The sequence below is a fragment of the Marmota monax genome, unplaced genomic scaffold (genome assembly GCF_021218885.2).
Source record: "Marmota monax isolate L192 unplaced genomic scaffold, Marmota_monax_Labrador192_F-V1.1 WCK01_AAM20220418_F8-fsc00190, whole genome shotgun sequence".
NCBI lineage: Eukaryota > Metazoa > Chordata > Mammalia > Rodentia > Sciuridae > Marmota > Marmota monax.
Window position 1 is genome coordinate 2,099,762 of NW_026693010.1, and position 16,810 is coordinate 2,116,571.

General features: G+C 64.6%; 1 protein-coding gene across 2 annotated transcripts in view; it reads left to right on the top strand.

The window, feature by feature from the left end:
- Kif26a (kinesin family member 26A) overlaps positions 1 to 15,507 on the top strand; it is a 35,813-nt gene extending 20,306 nt beyond the window's left edge. For both annotated transcript variants that reach the window (XM_046453149.1, XM_046453151.2), the window contains 12 exons: positions 2,561 to 2,750; positions 6,922 to 7,134; positions 7,676 to 7,769; positions 8,073 to 8,335; positions 8,438 to 8,621; positions 8,696 to 8,858; positions 9,066 to 9,228; positions 9,792 to 12,714; positions 13,408 to 13,610; positions 13,727 to 13,747; positions 13,983 to 14,133; positions 14,306 to 15,507. In XM_046453149.1, the coding sequence (XP_046309105.1) occupies positions 2,561 to 2,750; positions 6,922 to 7,134; positions 7,676 to 7,769; positions 8,073 to 8,335; positions 8,438 to 8,621; positions 8,696 to 8,858; positions 9,066 to 9,228; positions 9,792 to 12,714; positions 13,408 to 13,610; positions 13,727 to 13,747; positions 13,983 to 14,133; positions 14,306 to 14,487 (4,750 nt within the window). In that variant the 3' untranslated portion in view covers positions 14,488 to 15,507. The remainder of the gene's footprint in view (positions 1 to 2,560; positions 2,751 to 6,921; positions 7,135 to 7,675; positions 7,770 to 8,072; positions 8,336 to 8,437; positions 8,622 to 8,695; positions 8,859 to 9,065; positions 9,229 to 9,791; positions 12,715 to 13,407; positions 13,611 to 13,726; positions 13,748 to 13,982; positions 14,134 to 14,305) is intronic.
- Positions 15,508 to 16,810: the final 1,303 nt, after the last annotated feature.

The following is a 16,810-nucleotide window of genomic DNA, read 5'->3' on the forward strand; positions in this document are numbered from 1 at the left end:
GCCTGAATCCATCAGAGGGGAAAGTGCCTGTCTTGGGGCCGCCCTGCCTGGCCCAGGCTGGACTCATGCCCAGGAGCTGAGCTGTAAAAGCAGACACCTGAGGGCCGGGAGGTGGGGAGGGGCTGACGGGGCAGAGGGAGGAGGGGCCCCTCTAGTTAGGTGGGACCCTGGGTGGGGACGCTGGCCATAACCATCCAGGATCTGCCTAGATGGCCTGGGACCTGGACATGCGCATGGCGGGCGCCTGGTGGCCCGAAGTTTGCACAGACCCTGGCTCCCAGGAGGGTCACGGGGCAGAGCTGTCTGTGGCTGCCCACGTGACTGAGGAGCAAAGCCAGTCTTGCCCGTGGCCCCCACTTCACTCCAGCCCTCATGACTTCCCCTGGGGAGCAGTTGGGCCTCTGAGTCCCCTCCAGGCTTAGGGACACGGTGTGTGTGGGCCTGGGTTGGAGCTGGGATGGGCCTGGGGGCAGAGTGACTGCAGAATCCAGCAGGTCGGGAGGTGGTTCTGGGTGGTGTGCCTTGGCCACTGCTGTCCCCCTGGGGGGCTAGCCCGCACCCTGCCCTTGAATCCTGGGAACGGGCACCGGTTGCAGATGTGGAGGTACTCTGGGACCCTGCTCACCCTGTCCCTGGGCCTCTCTGGCACCCACCGAGCCCTGGCCTCATTTCATCGGGGGCGGGACTGCAGCTTCTTCCCACCAGGCCCCTGAGGAAGCTGTAGGGTAACCCCAAAGGTAGGGTGGTCCAGGGCAGGAGGGGCTGTGGTGGCAGGAGGCCGGCAGAGCCCTGGAACAGACTGATGAAATTCAAGCCTGCTCACACTGCTGACCTCAATGGACGGCACAGCCTGCCTGCTGCTGGCCTCCCCAGGGGTGGGATGTGGCTCTGCCTTTTAGGGTCCCCCGCCTTGGCTCCCCACCCTGCAGCAGGTGCACCGTTGTTCTAGGCAACAGGGTTGCCTCCTTCTGCAGGAGGTGTGCTGTGAGGTTCCGGGGCAGGCGGGGGGCGGGGGGGCAGAGGCCTGCTGGCTCAGGCCTCTGTGAGGCGCTCCAGGTGCTGCATGAGGCCTGAGGGCAGTAGACACAGGCCTGGATCCCCAGGGCGCAGGTGCCACCGCTGCCAGCAGCTCAGGACCGAGGAATTCAAGTTTCCGAGGCCGAGGACTCCTGGCGTGGGAACTTGTCTCCTGCCGTGCTTCGCCTGGGCGCGCACGGTGCCTGCTGGGGCTCGGTGGAGGACTCCTCCGTGTGCTGTAGATTACTTTTATTTTCTGTGGTGACACCTCGCTAGGAGGAAGCCGTCCCCGGGGTCTCTTAAAAGACAACTCTTATTAAAGATGAGAGGAGTTTCTCGCACGCCGCCCACAGAGCTCCCCGCGGTGGGAGGTGGGGCGGAGGCTGAGTGGCCCCAGGTGTGGGCCCTTCTGTGTTGGGTCCTGGGCCGACAGAATAGACCCAGGGAGCTGGGCAGGGAGGGGGCTTTGTGGGAGGCAGGAGAAATGGTGTGGGGTAGGGCTGGGAGGGGAGCTGTGAGTGTCCCTGGTGCTGCCTGGCGCCCGCCTGCAGCCCGCTCACTTCCTGGTGGCCTGCCCCTCACCAGGGGCTTCTCTACTGGAAGGTCAGGACGGGCACAGAGAGAAGGGCTCAGCCAGGGTCACCTGTGCACTTTCATGTGGGAGATGTCCCTGGGTTGCCTGTGCTGGAGGACATGGGGTGGGTTGTGCAGGCCTGGTGCTGGGCACAGAACGTGGGCCCTGGGCGGGTGTGCCCAGGGGAGTGACTGTGTAGAGCAGGAAGGTGGAGGGCTGGGGGCTGCCAGGAAACCCACCCCAGGAACTGGTGAGACCAGGCCCAGCAGACTGACCTGGGATGTGTCCCTGGGTCTGCTTGAGGCACGGCCTGTGGTGCCTGGGCCCGTCCTATGTGGGTACATCCTGGATTCGTGTCTGCTGGGTACCCTGGGAGTCCACAGCAGTGGTTGCCAGACTCGCAGGTGTGGGCGCCCATCAGAGGGCCCAGGGGCTGCTTCCGCTGACTGTGGTATCCACAAAGGACCGAGGCTGTCTCCTCTGGGGAGGGCCAGGCACGGTACTCATGGTAGCACCATTAACTGATTGCCTCGTATATGCAGGCAACTGGAAGGGACCGCACGAGGGCTACCAGGGGTCACGTTATTCCACCTTACAGGTGCGGCACTGAGGTCCTGCTGCCTGAAGGTGGTGGCCTGCAGCCTGCCTCCCACAGCAGCTGCAGGACTGGAGACAAAGACAGTGCTTTTCAGGGCCCCACACAGAGCAGGGAGTGGTTCCGCGTCTGCCTGGACCCCTTGTCACCCGCCTGGCCTTGGTGCTGGGCCTAGCTGCCAGGGAGGGGACACTGCTGTGGCTCCAGCAGTCCCACCTGGAGAGGCGACGCTCCGGCCCTGCAGCCACACTCTGGCCACGTTTCCTTGGAGTCTCCTGGCATGGTGGGTGGAGTCTGAGGGCGAGGTAGCCTTATGTGTGTGTGGCCACAGTGCTGTAGTGACAGAGATGGCTGCTGGTGCTTCTCCTCCCCAGGGCTGCCCAGAAGCTCAGCCTGGCCTCCAAGCGCAAGAAGCACCATCCTCCACCTGCCCCTGCTGCCCGCGGTACCTCTGCCTACCCCACGGACTTCAGTGGTGTCCTGCAGCTGTGGCCACCCCCGGCGCCCCCCTGCCTTCTCAGGGCTGCCTCCAAGACCAAGGATAACCCCGGCAGCTTCGGAAAGGTAGACCAGCCCCGAGGTCAGGTGGCCCCTGGAGCGGGGAGGTCAGGGGTGTCTGGGAAGGTGCAGGCGGTGGAGGGGCCCCACTTCACTCTCCCAGTTTAGGCAAGATGGTCAGCAGGGGTGCGCATGGGGAGGCTGGGGCCCTGAGGAGCAGCGCCCAGGAGGAAGCAGGAGGCTTGGAGACTTCCTGTGGCAGGGCTGCAGGAAATGGTGTGAGGTTATGTGTCGGGGGGCCCTGGGGGCATGTGCTGGACAGCCAGGTCGTGGACTGTGGGACCCCTGCTCCGGGGTCCTCTTTGCCTTGTCCTCACTGGATTCTGGGAGGGAGGTGGGATGCCCTCTCCTAAGTCACCATCTCCAGGCAGATCCCAGCCATGGCCACTGAGAGAGGAGTTGATTTGGGGGTTCTTGTTTCATGTGGGGACACAGCGGCCTGGAGAAGGCAAGGGCTCTGACTGGGACTGGCTGGCTGGTCCTGGCCCCTCTCCAGAGCTCTGGCCCTGGGCCCTGTGGGTTGCTGCCCCTGAGGGGCCTAGAGAAGCACCTCACCTCAGCCTGAGGGGCATCCGAGCTGGGACTTGTGTGCTCGCCTGGGCACGGCGGATGCTTGGTGCCCGGCAAATGGGGGGCAGGCTCACGAGGCGTGGGGCCACAGGTGGACCCAAGCGAGATGTGCGCCCATGGGCTTTCCTCTGGCCTGTTGCCTTCTCTGCAGCCCAGTCATCCATCCCGGATGCCCTGGCTTCTGCTCAGCATTGCCCAGCCAAGGGGCAGGCCCTACAGGCGGGCACCCTGCTCAGGCCGTCAGCAGGCTTTGTGCTCCCAGGGGCTCCAGCTCCCCAGGGATGGGCCTGGACAGGAAGCTGAGAGTTGCACTGGCCCTGCCCCCAGCCCCAGGGCCCAGGCTGGCCCACCTGCTCTCGCAGCCCCTTCTGGAAGGCAGCTCTCTTCCGTCAGCTGGCCCATCACAGCATCGTGGGCTAGACACGCTTCGGTCCAGGAGTCCTTTCCTTACCACATCCCCCCACAAGGGACCTCCTGAGTGTCCACATCTGGGGACGGTTATGGAGTCTCATGGCCCAGGACCCTGCATAGAGTTCAGGATTGATGCCCCGCCCCTGCCAGGCAAGTCGATGGCAGTGAGGCTGCCATTGGCATCACAAAGCTTACCTGGTGCCTGGACACTAGGTTGGCCAGCCCTATGCTCAGGGTCAGGAACGGTCAGTGGGCACACGAGCCTCGGGCACCCGCAGTCACCTGGCGAACTCCCCACCTCTGGGCTGACCAGCTGCGTGGATCTAAATAAATTAATGTCCCCTCTTGGTCCCAGGTCACCACACCTGTGGCGTATGTGCTGGCTGGGTGGCCTGGCTCTCTGGGTCCCTGAAGTGGACATTTCATGACCTAGAACTGCTGATTCTGTCTGAGCTGCCCTGGGCTCAGGGGCAAGGGTGGCAGCCTACTGCTTGGAGAGGTGGCTTGCTGCCCCTCTGGACAGGTGCTGGGGTGCAGGTGGCTGTCCCTGCCTCATGCACGGCATGGGGGGGAGAAATGGGAGGAGGGTGTTCCCACCCCGGTGCCTGCGCCTGCCGGGTCTTTGGGCCCTGCTGTGCATGTGAGCTGTGTCTTCCAGCAGTGTCCTTAGGAGGAATCAGCCCCATCCCGTGACCAGGAGGGAGGACGGGTCCAAGCCTGGCTAACTTGGGTGCCCCAGTGTCTCCACCTGGGGACAGTCCCATGAAGGGCAGGCAGTCTGGATGCTGGTTTGCCCTTGCCCTGGCCGTGTGGGATGCAGACCTGGAGGACAGCTGGGCAGTCGGGACGGAAGGTGGCACCAGGTTCCCAGCCCAGCACTGGCTCTTGGCTCTGTCCCGGGCTGGCCTGGTCACTTAGCCTGTCTGTACCCACTGGGCTTCTGCTTGGCACAGTGGGTGTGGTGGTCACTTCTTCTTTAATTCTCATAGAACCCTAAAGATGACCAGAGTGAGGCCCTGAATGGAAGGACACCTTCCCAAGGTTACAAAGCTAGTGGTGGGTGTGGGGGGGACGCTCCCTCAGGCAGGCCATGAAGAAGTGAGGGGCTGCCTTCTGAGGTCGGCAGCCAGAGCTGCCCTGTTCTTACTGTCACTGTGTCATTTCAGGCCCCGAGGTTTCCCTCCACCCCCCAGGGCCAGGCCCAGGGGACTTCAGGCAGCCCTGGACCACTCAGCACCTCCTCTAGACCAGGAGCCCTGGCCTGCAGCCCCCCAGCTCCTGTTACTCCTGGTGCCCCGCGCTCCTCCCGCGCCTGGTGTTATTAGTGCTAATGTCACAGCGTCAGAAATGCCTCCTGAAAAGCATTTAATACTGTCACAGGAAAGAAGTTAGATTACATTCAGTTTCTGACATTAATGTGCTACTTAAGATAATTCATCATGTTGTGGTATTAAAAAGACATCCCCTCTGCGAGGTGCAGCACCCCCTCCCTGCCTGGGCCACCTCTGGGAGCTGCAGAGCCTCCTTTTTTATGCAAAATGTGGTTTTCTTCTCTGGCAGGCAGCCGCAGCCATTCAGGGCTTTGTGATATCTGCACATGGGGGAGAGGCTTGGTGTGCTTGCCTCCTGAAGACTGTCATTTCCCGTGGTAATGACAGGGTCTCTCCTGGCAGACAATGGCCTGGCACTGGGACAGGGGCAGCGGGTGGAGGGGGGGACAGGCTGGACAGTGCAGCCCCTGCCCTGTCCCCTCCCACCTGGGATAAGTGTCTGCTCCAGAGGCAGCCAGCAGGAGGTGTGGGCCCAAGTGGGCTTTGCCACCTCTCTTCCCTGCTAGGAATTTTCTTGAATCTCCAGACCCATTTGGCTCTTGAAGCGGTGAGGGGCTCACGCTGAAAAAAAATTGCCAAAAATTACTGGGAAGTGCACATTTTTCGTCTGCTTTGCAGCAGCGTCTGGAAATGAAGTAGTTTTGTTCATGTCATCTGGGAATAAAAGCATCGATTCTCGCCTGATGGAGCCCAGGTTCTGATGAGCACAATAGCCAAGTGCTCCTTCGCAGCTCCCAGAGGGTGGGACACCCCACTCCACTCGGGGAGGCTCTGCATATCAATGTGCCGCATGCCCAAGGGGGTGGATGGCGCCTGTGTGCACTTTCCGCGGTAAACCAATTTTACTGGCGTTATGTATCTGCCACTTACAATTAAATCCGTGAAAAATATTGGCTCTGAAATGAGTCTCGGGTAATTTGATTTACACTGACGTGGGGAAATCGGAGATTTCATCGGAGAGTGGACAGTGGTGTCCTTCAGAAAGCAGAGCAGTGCCTGGCTCAAGGAGCCCTGACCCAGGGTGGCCCTGGGGGGAACAGTGCCTGCCCCCCGGGTCACATGCCCTGGGGCCCCCTTGCACCCATGATGGCACGCGGTGCTTCTCTCTGGGCCCCAGGCCAGCCCTGGCTCCTCTGAGAGCCTGGGGCACAGCCTCAGGGCGCATTCGGAGATCTCTTTTGTGCTTTAGAGGGACACCACTGGTTCTGGCATAAGCCCAGGCTGACTGTCACCTGCAGGGCGCTCAGAGCTCAGGTCCCGCTCATCCCACTCACCCCGCCTTGTTCCTTGGGCCACACGGGACTGGGCTATGTATTGGGATCTCCACTGTCTTTCTGCTGACCCCAGTTCTGCAGGGACATAGGGTTTGGGGAGCGTGCCTTTCTGGGCCGGGGTCAGAAGCACCAAGCCCCGGCCCCCTGAGGTGTGTTTGCTTGTTCATAACACAGCTGTTCTGTCTCCCTGGGGTGTCACGAGGGCCTGGAAGGCCATGGGCCGGGGCCGCTGGGGAGAGGCTTGTGGGGGCAGCAGGGTGCTCCCTGTGCCTGCGCCCAGAGTGCACTGCTCGGCAGGGTCTGAGCACCTCTCTGCTCCTGGAGTGTCTGGGCCCCCACCCCTGCTCCTCTTCCTTCCCCGTCCCTGCTCCGCACACCCTGCGGGCCTCACCCTGCCCTGGGCTTCGTTTCTTTCCTGCCCCGCTGACCTCATATGGGATGCGCTCCGGCTGCATTCCTGCAGTGTCGGGTGCCCGTGCTGAGGCCTGGTCCGCTGTCCTGACTCGCACGCTGCTCCTCCTGCCCTGTAATTAGCGGCCGGCCAGCTGGGTGAAGGGCGGCGCTCAGCTGCCTGCTCTACCCGCCCCCCAGGTGAAAGTCATGCTGCGCATCTGGCCAGCACAGGGGGTCCAGCGCTCGGCCGAGTCCACATCCTACCTGAAGGTGGATCCCCGGAAAAAGCAAGTGACCCTCTACGATCCAGCTGCCGGGCCCCCAGGCAGCGCGGGCCTCCGGCGTGCTGGCACTGCAGCTGTCCCCAAGATGTTTGCCTTTGATGCCATCTTCCCCCAGGACTCGGAGCAGGTAGTGGGGCGTAGCTCCCGGGGGCCTGGGGGACAACGGGTGGGGTCTGTGCTGTGTCCAGGAGGGTGAGGGGGAAGTGGGCCCAGTGGAGCCAGTGGCGGTGCCTGCTGGCTCCCTGCCTCAGCTGCCTCTGCCCCTGCCCCTGGCTTCACCCCTCAGCCCTGCCTGTTCCCCGGGCCGGGTCTCCCGGGTGCTGCTGGGCATGTGGGAGCCCACCGTCCTAGGAGGCTTTCTGAGTGGTGCTGTTCCACCCTTATCGTGGGACACCTGATGCCCCAGGGTCCTGCAGGCAGCGTGGCCGTGCGTCTGCGTCGTCTGGTGTCCTGGGTGTATGTCCATGCTGGCAGCAGCGCTTCTGTCTGGCTAGCGCGTCCTGCACGTGTTGCATGTACTCTGCTCTTCGCCAACATCCCACGCTTCCTGTGCCTGCAAGAGCTCTGTGCACCTGGCCACGTCTGCCAGCTTAGCTGCCCCATGGGCTGACCACCTGCGTGTGCCCAGGACAGAGGCCTGAACGCCTGCCTGGTCTCTCCATCCCTAGGCTGAAGTGTGCTCGGGGACAGTGGCCGATGTGCTGCAGTCTGTGGTCAGCGGGGCTGATGGCTGCATCTTTTCCTTTGGCCACATGAGTCTTGGTAAAGGCTCCCTGTCCCTGTCCCTGTCCCCCATCTGCATTGTTGCAATCCCTGGGCCCTGCGCCTGGGTTGTGGAGGAAGGTGGCTTTCGCTGTGGGCATGTGGGTGGGGTCTCATGGGGTGGAAGCCGGAGCTTCCCAGGCCGGGAGGCAGAGGGATTGCCATGGACAAGAGGCCCCAGGGTCTCAGTAGCTCCTGATTACCCGAGTATCCTAGGCAGGGCCCAGGGGACACGTCCCAAGTCCGCGTGGGTCTGAGGCCCGAGTGGCCGTGCTGGACCCTCACACGCCCCGTGGCCCCCAGGCAAGTCGTACACCATGATCGGGAAGGACAGCTCACCCCAGAGCTTGGGCGTGGTGCCCTGTGCCATCTCCTGGCTCTTCAGGCTGGTGGAGGAGCGCAAGGAGAGGACGGGCACCCGCTTCTCCATCCGCGTCTCGGCCCTGGAGGTGTGCGGCCGGGACCAGAACCTGCGCGACCTGCTGTCTGAGGTGGCCTCTGGCAGTCTCCAGGACACCCAGTCTCCAGGCGTGTACCTGCGAGAGGACCCCACATGTGGGTCGCAGGTGCGCCTGTGCCACTGTCCCTCCACGGTCAGAGGGTGGGCCGGGGTTGGGGGCTGCATGGCTCTGAGCCCCTAAAGGCGTGGTGGCCTCTACCTTCTCCAGCTCCAGAGTCAGAGCGAGCTGCGGGCGCCCACGGCAGAGAAGGCTGCCCTCTACCTGGACGCCGCACTGGCCGCTCGCAGCACCAGCCGGGCAGGCTGTGGCGAGGATGCCCGGCGCAGCTCCCACATGCTCTTCACCCTGCACGTCTACCAGTACCGCGTGGACAAGTGCGGCCAGGGAGGAAGTAGGTGCCTGGGTGGGGGGTGCCGGGAGCCGTCTGCCCAGGGCGTCTCCTGAGGCTCCGCCCTGCGCTTTCAGTGTCTGGAGGCCGCAGCCGTCTTCACCTCATCGACCTGGGCAGCTGTGAGGTGGCACCTGGCAGGGGTGGAGAGGCCACGGGGGGACCCCTGTGTCTGTCCCTGTCGGCCCTGGGCAGCGTTATCTTGGCTCTGGTCAATGGGGCCAAGCACGTGCCCTACAGGTGAGTTTAGGCACCTGGGCAGGCACTCTCTGGGGTGGTCCTGGGAGCTGGCCACATTCATGTCCAGGGTGCAAGGCAGACCTGGCTCTGGGCACAGCCCTGGTCCTGGAGGGAGCCTTCCCGTGCTCCAGCCTGGAGCACACACCCCGCCCAGCCTCCTACCCCGAGGCGCTCCCAGGCTGGGCCTCTGAGCCTCTTGGCCCTCAGGGACCACAGCCTCACCATGCTGCTGCGGGAGTCCCTGGCCACCGCTGGCTGTCGGACCACAATGATCGCCCACGTCTCAGATGCGCCCGCCCACCACGCCGAGACGCTCAGCACCGTGCAGCTGGCCGCCCGCATCCACCGCCTGCGCAGAAAGAAGGCCAAGGTGGGCTCTGATCCCGTCCACCTTCCACCCGAGGAACTCCAGGCTACGATGTCCTCCAGGGGCCTGGGGTGGCAGCAGCAGGGGCCTGTCCTTGATAGTCTGAGTGTCCCGGGGCCGCGGGTAGCATCCACATAGCCCTGCCAGCTGAGCCTGAAGCCCCTGGTGCACTAGGCAGAGGCAGAGCTGCTCCCGTGGGGTGTGGGTTTGCCTGGCCCGGCAGCAGGCCCCGCACCAACCAAGCCCAGGGCAAATGGGACTGGGGCACCCCCATCAGGGGACTTCTTGGCACAAGTCACAGCACCTGAGTGTGGCCTTTGGGGCATTCTGGGATGAGGCAGCGCCGAGCTGAATCCTGGGGCCATTCTGTGGCATTTCCGTCTGTCTGTCATGGGAGGGAGAGAAGCCCAGAAGACCTTGTGTTGTGCGCCTAAGTCTAGTGCAGGTCCAGGCGGGGGCAGGAGCTGGACCACAGCCTTGTGCAGTAGAGAGGGTCCAGGGCTGGGGTGGGAGGCCAGGAGGGGTGGAGGGGGCATGCTCATGGGCTCTGCCTTGCCTTCCCCCAGTACGCGTCCAGCTCCTCAGGCGGGGAGAGTTCCTGCGAGGAGGGCCGGGCCCGCCGCCCCCCACACCTGAGGCCTTTCCATCCACGCACGGTGGCCCTGGACCCTGACCGCCCGGTGCCGGGCCTTCCTGGCGACCCTGACTACTCATCCAGCAGTGAGCAGTCCTGTGACACGGTCATCTACGTGGGGCCCAGTGGGGCTGCGCTGTCAGACCGGGAGCTCACTGACAACGAGGGCCCGCCCGACTTCGTGCCTATCATCCCCGCGCTGAGCCGCCGCAGGCCCTCTGAGGGCCCTCGGGACGCTGACCACTTCCGCTGCAGCACCTTCGCAGAGCTGCAGGAGCGGTTAGAGTGCATCGATGGCAGTGAGGGCCCCTGGGGACCCCCAGGTGGCACTGGTGGAGCTCAGGCCAGCCCTGCCCGAGGGAGCAAGAAGCTCTCGCCCCCTGGGGCTGCGTCTCCCAGGAAGGCTCTGGGCCCTCCGATGGCTGCCAGCACCCCTCGAGGCAGCCCTGGCCCAGATACACACCGGAGTGTCCCTGAGCCCTCCAGGGCTAGTGCCCAGAGTGACCAGAGAAAGGACAATAGCACTTGGCCCGAGCCACCTGCCCCAGACCTGGCCACCGGGGATGGAGGCAGGAGGCCACTGCCCAGCCCCGCCCCTCCGCCACCTCAGCAGCCAGAAGCTTGTGAAGCCCCTGCGGATCCTGGGGGAGGGGGCACCAGCAGCATGGTACGGACACCCCCTGTGGGCATGAGCGGGCAGGCGGGCCAGCCCCCTCCCTCCCCAGACGTGGCCTGCTCCTGCCCGTCCACTCGCAGCCGCTGTCTGGATCGCGGCTTGCTGACCACCACGGTGACCCTGCAGCAGCCCGTGGAGTTGAACGGCGAGGACGAGCTGGTGTTCACAGTGGTGGAGGAGCTGCCCCTGGGGGGGCTGGCAGGGGCCACACGGCCCTCCAGCCTGGCCAGCTTTGGCAGCGGCTGCTCTCTGCAGGCCCTGGCCTCGGGTTCTCGGCCGGTCAGCATCATCAGCAGTGTCAACGATGAGTTTGATGCCTACACTTCGCAGGCACCTGAGGGTCCCTGTGGCTCTGCAGGAGCCCTGGAGGGCACGGCCTGGGCGGGCAGCAGCTCTGGCCAGTCCATCAGCTCCTGGCTTAGCGAGGTCAGCGTGTGCACTGCCAATAGCTCCAGCCCTACACCAGGGCCCCCCTTCAGCCCCGACTTCCCAGCAGGATCTGGTCCTGCAGACACCTCTCCCCTGAGCAGTGTCCCAGAGGAGAGCAGCTGCAGGTCCTCGGAGCGTGGTGGGCCCGTCTGTCCTGGTCCAGCCCACAGTCCTCACCCTCGGGAGGCTACTGCAGCAGCCCTGGCTCGATCTGTCAGGGAGCCCTGGGACGCGTCTCCACGGGGGGCGGCCACAGCTCAGACCATCCACTCCAGCCTCCCCCGGAAGCCTAGGACTACCTCCTTGGCCAGCCGAGCAGGGTGCACCCGCCCCGGCCGGAGCCCACCCGGCCCTGGAGGCCCACTGGAGGACCCCTGGCTGCTCCGTGCTGACGACTGTGACATGCTGCAGCTGGCCTCTGCCGTTGGGGCCTCAAGCCCCACCCTGGGCATCTCCCGGATGCCTGAGGCACAGGCCGTGCTGGTTGGTGCCCAGAGGGTGGTGGACGGGTACGAGGTGGCAGCCAGGGGGGGCCGCAAGCCTGAGGCTGTGGCTCGGATCCCACCGTTGCGGAGAGGTGCCACCACTCTGGGTGTGACTACACCTGCCGTGTCCTGTGGGGACACCCTGACTGAGGCCATCTGCTCAGGCAGCCTGAAGGCCTCCCCCAGCGGCAAGAGGAGCTTGGCTCTCAAGGGGGGCTTCTTCCCAAGGCCCAGCGGGGCGGTTCCCCCCACTCCACCTGTGCGCAAGTCCAGCCTAGAGCAGAACTGCGGGGGGTCGGCCCCTCCCCAGGCCCTGGGCCTGCCCCGGGCCGGGGCAGCTGCCGTCTTCCGAGGGGAGGAAGAGTCCAGGCCCAGTGGCCGGGTTGACCACTCCATTCCCAGGGCTACATCCAGCCTGAAAGCTCGAGCTGCCAAGATGGAGGCAGTGCACCGTTCCGCCGGCCACGCGTCCCTGGAGCGGAGTGAGGGCCTGGCACACGGCAGCAGCAAGGTCAGGGAGGCCCCCGGGCGGCCACCCAGGGCTGTGCCCAGGCTGGGCGTCCCGCCCACCAGCCCCACGCCTGGGCCTGTCCCTGCCTGTCGGGGCAGCCCGGCTAAGGGCATGGGAGCCCCCAAGCCCCCCACTGGTGGGGCCAAGGGCCGTAGCCTCATGGCCAGCGGGTCTCGGGCCTTGGGAGCATCAGTGAAGCCACTGGCCCCTGCGGTGGGCAGGACCCCTGGTGGCCCTGTGATGGGTCCCCGGATGGCTCCACGGGCTGCGCCTGGCCTCGGGGCCAAGGCTGGCCGTGGCACCATCATGGGCACCAAGCAGGCGCTCCGGGCTGCCCACAGCCGTGTCCATGAGTTGGCGGCCAGTGGAGCTCCTGGCAGAGGCTCCTCATGGGGGTCAGCCGACTCGGACAGTGGTAACGACAGCGGCGTAAACGTGGCTGAGGAGCGGCCGCCTGTGGGCCCCGCCCTGCCCTCACCCTACAGCAAGGTGACCGCGCCCCGCAGGCCCCAGCGCTACAGCAGTGGCCACGGCAGTGACAATAGCAGCGTGCTGAGTGGGGAGCTCCCACCCGCCATGGGCCGCACCGCGCTCTTTTACCACAGCGGCGGCAGCAGCGGCTATGAGAGCATGATGCGTGACAGCGAGGCCACGGGCAGCGCCTCCTCGGCCCCTGACTCCACCAGCGAGAGTGGGGCCGCCTCCCCGGGCGCCCGCTGCCGCAGCCTCAAGTCCCCCAAGAAGAGGGCCACAGGTGGGTGGTGGCGCCAGTGCCGCTGGGGTGCCACCTGCCCCCGCCCCGTGCCAGGCTCCTGCCTTCCCAGCAGCCCGTGCTGGCTCCCGTGCGGCGGGCCCCTGAGGGGCACCTCACAGCTGCGGTCTCTGGCATGGCCTGTAGGGTGCTCAGTTGCGCAGCCCCGATAGTTGCGAGCACCCCTGGGGCATTTGGTGGATAGGATGGGGGCCTGGGCAGTTCATAGGTCAGCAGGGACTGGACAGACGGAAGGAGTCTTCACAGATGCAGGTCCCTGGCAGTTTAAGCGTTGGACGTCCTGGCACAGGGTGGGCACAGGCCCCCAGTTGGTTGGTACACCCGTGTGTGTCTCCTCTGATCCTCATGCCTGAGGTGGGCTCACCCCTGTCCAAGCACAGTCCCCTGGCTGGGCCCCAGGGAGCCAGGTGAGAGCCTGGGTGTGATGTCCCAGCTACCTGGAAACCCTGGCCAAGGCTGCAGGGAACAGTGTTCTGGCCCATCCCTGACTCTGGGCAGTGGGGCCAGGGAGTGCTACTAGGGTGGTGTGGCCAGTCAGGGGTTGGAGAGTAGCCCGGGGGAGGCTGGCGGTGTGGCTGCTGCTGTGGGCAGTGGTGTGGCTATTCGGGTGGCGGAGGGCTGGAGCTGGGCCCTGGTCTCTGCTCACCAGCGCTTGGCTCTGGCTCTCCCTTCCAGGTCTGCAGCGGCGACGGCTGATTCCGGCCCCACTGCCTGACGCCGCTGCCCTGGGCCGGAAGCCCAGCCTCCCCGGGCAGTGGGTGGACCTGCCGCCGCTGGCTGGCGCTCTGAAGGAGCCTTTTGAGATTAAGGTGTATGAGATCGACGATGTGCAGCGCCTGCAGCGGCACCGCCCACCCCCGCGGGAAGACCCTGCCCAGGTCAGGGCTCGCGGGGCCTGGGGCTGGACACTGGGAGCCAGGGTGGCCTGTATCCTTGGGGCTCGCCAAGCCTCTGGGGCATGGGTGACCCTTGACCTCGCCTTCTCTTCCCACAGCCCCCCCAGGATGTGGAGAAGGTAGGAGCCAGCCCTGCCAGCCCTGGGCCTCTGGTGGTCCCTGCTGTCTGCCCAGGAGCTCTGGGCGTGGCCCCCACAGGTCCTACCCTGTCTGTGAGGCCCCCATGTGTGCCTGGTGGGTGGAGGGAGGCCATGGCCAAGGCCCGGGTGCTGGGATCCCTGGGAGCAAGCCACAGCCTGCCTGTGACTGCTTATGGGCCAGGCCTGAGGCCTCTTGCCTGTCCCCTGCTGCCAGGGCCCCGTGTGTGTCAGCTCCAAGCTGCGGCTGGCAGAGCGCAGGCAGCAGCGGCTTCGGGAGGTGCAGGCCAAGCGTGACCACCTGTGCGAGGAGCTGGCTGAGACCCAGGGCCGACTAATGGTGGAACCGGGCCGCTGGCTGGAGCAGTGTGAGTGCCCCCCCCCCCCACTGCTGGGCAGCAGGACCCTCCCCAGCTGTGCCCTGCCCTCTAGTTGCCCTCCAGTGCTGGGGGAGGCTCTAATGGGCCCGGGTGCCTTGCCAGGGACTGGGGTGGGGCCTGGTCGCTGCTGGCCCCTGGCCGACGCTGTCCCACCTTCCAGTTGAGGTGGACCCGGAGCTGGAGCCTGAGTCCGCTGAGTACCTGGTGGCCCTGGAGCGGGCCACAGCTGCCCTGGAACAGTGTGTGAACCTGTGCAAAGCCCATGTCATGATGGTCACCTGCTTCGACATCAGTGTTGCCACCGCCGCCGCCGTGCCAGGGCCGCAGGAGGTGGACGTCTGAGGCCGGGCACGGGGCATAGGGGGGTGTTCAGGGGGTGAGGACGGGACGTGGATGGCGTGAGGATGTCTGGGGGTTAGAGGGAGGAGGATGTGGGGTCTGTGCAGGATGGGGGCTCAGAGGGGAGGCGGAGTGTGGGGAGGAAAGGGCCGTCTGGCCGCGGACAGCAAGTGGGTGTGCAGAGACCGGAAGACTGTCGCCACGGAACAGCCATGCAAGTGCCTTTGACCTTGAGTTGGACTTTGCTTCTTTTCACATTTGGTGCTATGGACTCCAGACACCAGCAGACGGGGTGTGGGCTCTGGCCGCGGCCTGGTGGCCTCCGCTGCAGCCAGTCGCGTTTGCGTCTGACCCGCTCCCTTGCAGCAAGCAGTTCTGTAGCAGGACCGACCTGTGCTCACCAGCTCTTTCAGTACCGGGTCCTTTTCCTTCATAGCCTTTCCTCTTGGCAGAGTGGTCGGCGCCAGTGGGGTCTCCCGAGTGGGAAGACCGACCTCGAGTCCCCTCCCTTCCTCGAGGACCCTGCTGTGTCCCGAGCGAGGGCACGGGCGAGGACAGAACCACGGGTACATGTTGCCTTCTTCCACGGCAGGAATTCTTACCAAAACCACAGCAAAACAAAACAAAACAAACAAACAAACAAACAAAAAAAAAAAACACAAAAAAAACCAGTCCCGACAGCAGGGTGGGTTTTGTAAGGTTCTGTTGGGTTCCTATTTTTGTATTGTTTTTGCTTACAAACACGGATTTGCAGTGGGAATTTGAAGACAAATGATCTATGTTTTTTTATGGTTTTCTATGGAAGGTCTCCTGGGCTGGAGAGGGCTCTTTCTAGGGGCACCCTGGGCAGGGTGGGGGCACCAAGCGCAGAGCAGTGGTGCCTGCCAAGCCGAGGGATGCCCCGCCCGGCACGTCCACGTTCCTGGGCACTGTGCGTTTTGTGGGCGCTCAGGCCTCTGTACAGGCGTGTAGGTGGCATCTCGCCACAGTTCTTATTTGTGAATAAAAGATGCACCCATTGTTCCCAGGTTCCATTTCATTGTCCCTCGCCCCAGGGTGCCACCTCCAGGAGTCACTGGGCGAGGAGGCCACAGGGCATGGGAGGGACGTACCTGTGGCTCCCAGGGACTCTGGAACACGGTCAGGTGAGCACACCGTCAGGTGACGAGGCTGGGACTCAAACCGTGCTTCTTCTCTGACCCCCCAAGTTGCCCTCTTCTCAGCCCCACGTAGTCTGTGGGGTCCGGAGCCTGGGTGGGGAGCCAGGCTTGGAGCTGGGCCGGTTCTCAGCCCTCTTCTGGTGACGGCAGTTGAAACAGGTGACACCAGCCCCTCGGAGGGTTTTCTTTGTTCCCTGCCTGCCTTCCAGGGAGACAGACTCACCCCTGTGGACACTCAGAGCCGGCAGGAGACCCCGCCTTGCAGGGCCAGCACCTGTGTTAGGGAGGGAGGCTCAGGCCTGGCTGCGTGGCCTCTGCCTGCTGGGCTCTCGGGAGCTCACTGACCTGAGTCTGAGCGTTCACTCCCTGGCCTGGGCACTTCCTCGTCCACCTGGCTGAGGCACCTCCAGTGCCCTCTCACTGTGTGCTCCTGCAAGCCCATACCAGTGTCCCCACATGCAGGCCTTCAGAGGCTGCTATGGGGTGTCCACCCGTCTGTGCTCCTCTGGCCTCAGGTTGCTCCACCTGAGACTGACCTTGGTCCTGGCCCTGGGCAACCACTTGCTGCCCCCAGGCTCTGGCACAGATTCTGGGAAGGGTGAGGGCAGGGAGCCCCTTGCCCACAGCTGCGTCCTGGCAGCCCCTGTGCCCAGGATGCCCCTGCTCCAGGGCTGGCTCAGCTGGGTGCCCCTCTCCTGGCTCTAGGTGGTAAGCACAGGCCTCTCCTTGGTGGCCTTGCTGCCTGGGCCCCTCCCTGTGGCATTACACACTGTGTGTGGTCTCTGCCTATCTCCCAGCCTCGGTGGGGCCCTCCGGGTGGGGTGGGGTCTGAGTTATTCCTACACCCCTATGTAGCATGAGGCTGGGCCCCAGTGGGGCCAGGGGCCCTTGCTGAAGGAAGGACGAACAACTGCTGAGTGGCTGAGTCTCCTTAGGGAGGTCTGGCTGGGCAGAAGCAGCCCAAGGAGCCCAAGACACACCTGAGGGTTTGCAGAACACCTACCCTGAACCCTCTGTTGTCCTTAAATAGGTCCAGGTCTTGTGGCCACTGTGGCTCAGGTCGCAGGGCTGTCCACTCCTGGGCCCCACCCCAGTTCCCTGCTGCAGCTGATACAGGGCTGGCCCTACTCCCAGGCCCCGTTCTCCCATTCTGAGGCCAGAGTTGG